The sequence below is a fragment of the Bradysia coprophila genome (assembly GCF_014529535.1).
Source record: "Bradysia coprophila strain Holo2 chromosome IV unlocalized genomic scaffold, BU_Bcop_v1 contig_5, whole genome shotgun sequence".
In the NCBI taxonomy this organism is placed as follows: domain Eukaryota; kingdom Metazoa; phylum Arthropoda; class Insecta; order Diptera; family Sciaridae; genus Bradysia; species Bradysia coprophila.
Window position 1 is genome coordinate 6515056 of NW_023503374.1, and position 1065 is coordinate 6516120.

The 1065-nt window shown below is 37.2% G+C and overlaps 1 protein-coding gene across 2 annotated transcripts; it reads right to left on the reverse strand.

Annotated features, from left to right (window-relative positions):
- On the reverse strand, nucleotides 1-1065 carry LOC119071971 (60S ribosomal protein L27). Of its 2 annotated transcripts, none has more exons than XM_037177104.1 (3): nucleotides 972-1065; nucleotides 332-555; nucleotides 1-252 (listed from the first exon to the last, which is right to left on the reverse strand). In XM_037177104.1, the coding sequence occupies exons 2-3, from the start codon at nucleotides 548-550 to the stop codon at nucleotides 64-66; spliced, it is 408 nt and encodes a 135-aa protein (XP_037032999.1). In that variant the 5' UTR covers nucleotides 551-555; nucleotides 972-1065; the 3' UTR covers nucleotides 1-63. The 2 variants fall into 2 exon arrangements, with proteins under 2 accessions (XP_037032999.1, XP_037033000.1); XM_037177105.1 differs by having other exon boundaries at nucleotides 872-975.

The following is a 1065-nucleotide window of genomic DNA, read 5'->3' on the forward strand; positions in this document are numbered from 1 at the left end:
ATTGTTTACAAACTTTATTCATAAACAACAGGTTTTGATGGTTTATGAAATGTGCAACAGCATCTAGAATCGCAGTTTCGTGAAGAACCATTTGTTTTTTCCCGCCTTGTACTTTTCCTCGAATTTGACTCGTGTCTGGAAGCGGTGTGTCTTTCGTTTGACTGGATCCTTAAGATCTTTCACGGTCACCTTTTCCAATGCTACATCTGAGACGCTGTATCGGGTTGGCATCAAGTGATTGTAATTTAAGGTCTGAAAATGGAAATTGATTTGACCGTCAGACAAAACTGTGCGGAATAAAAATCTGAAAATTTTGCGATTTAGGCATTACCTTGAGGAATGGCTTTATCTTGGACTTCTTCTTCAATTTTGCTTTGCCCATCTTCTTTGTTACTTTGCGTGGATACCGATCGATGCCAGCAATTAGAGCATGGCCAAATTGCTTATCGGCTGTACCGTCATCAAATGTTTTCACAACAACGGCCTTGCGACCGGCGTAACGTCCACAGAGGACGATTACGACTTTGCCACTTTTCATAATCTTACGCATTTTGCCTGGAAATGAGAGAAAGAAACTAAATTTTAGTAGTGCACTCACTGGGACAACACGGCAACGTTGAGGTTATGTTTATCATGTGAAAACAAATGAACAAATATGAACAATAAATCGATTTTTCGATTGATCATTGCAGGCCTATCGTTGCCGTAGTTGGTCACATTATTATCAAAAGCGAATTGAATTATTTTTCATCAGTTTAAATAAGCAATCAACACTATTCGTCCATTGACAGTTCATCGAAATCAAAAATAACACAAAAATTAACAGAAATATCCGCAAAAACGCATAAATAATATCAGAATCGTGTAAAACCTTCTTTTCAACGTTCAATTTCGATTAGAAATTATTTATTTTCATCATAAATAGACGCGATGATTGCAAATTTATTTCGAAAAACTTTTGCGATACTTACAGGTCAAACTATGGACCGGAAAAGGAAAAGTTTTGGTGTCACTGAAACTGTTTGACAGTTAATCGGTGTGGAGATGTTGACGTTTCGTTGCAGT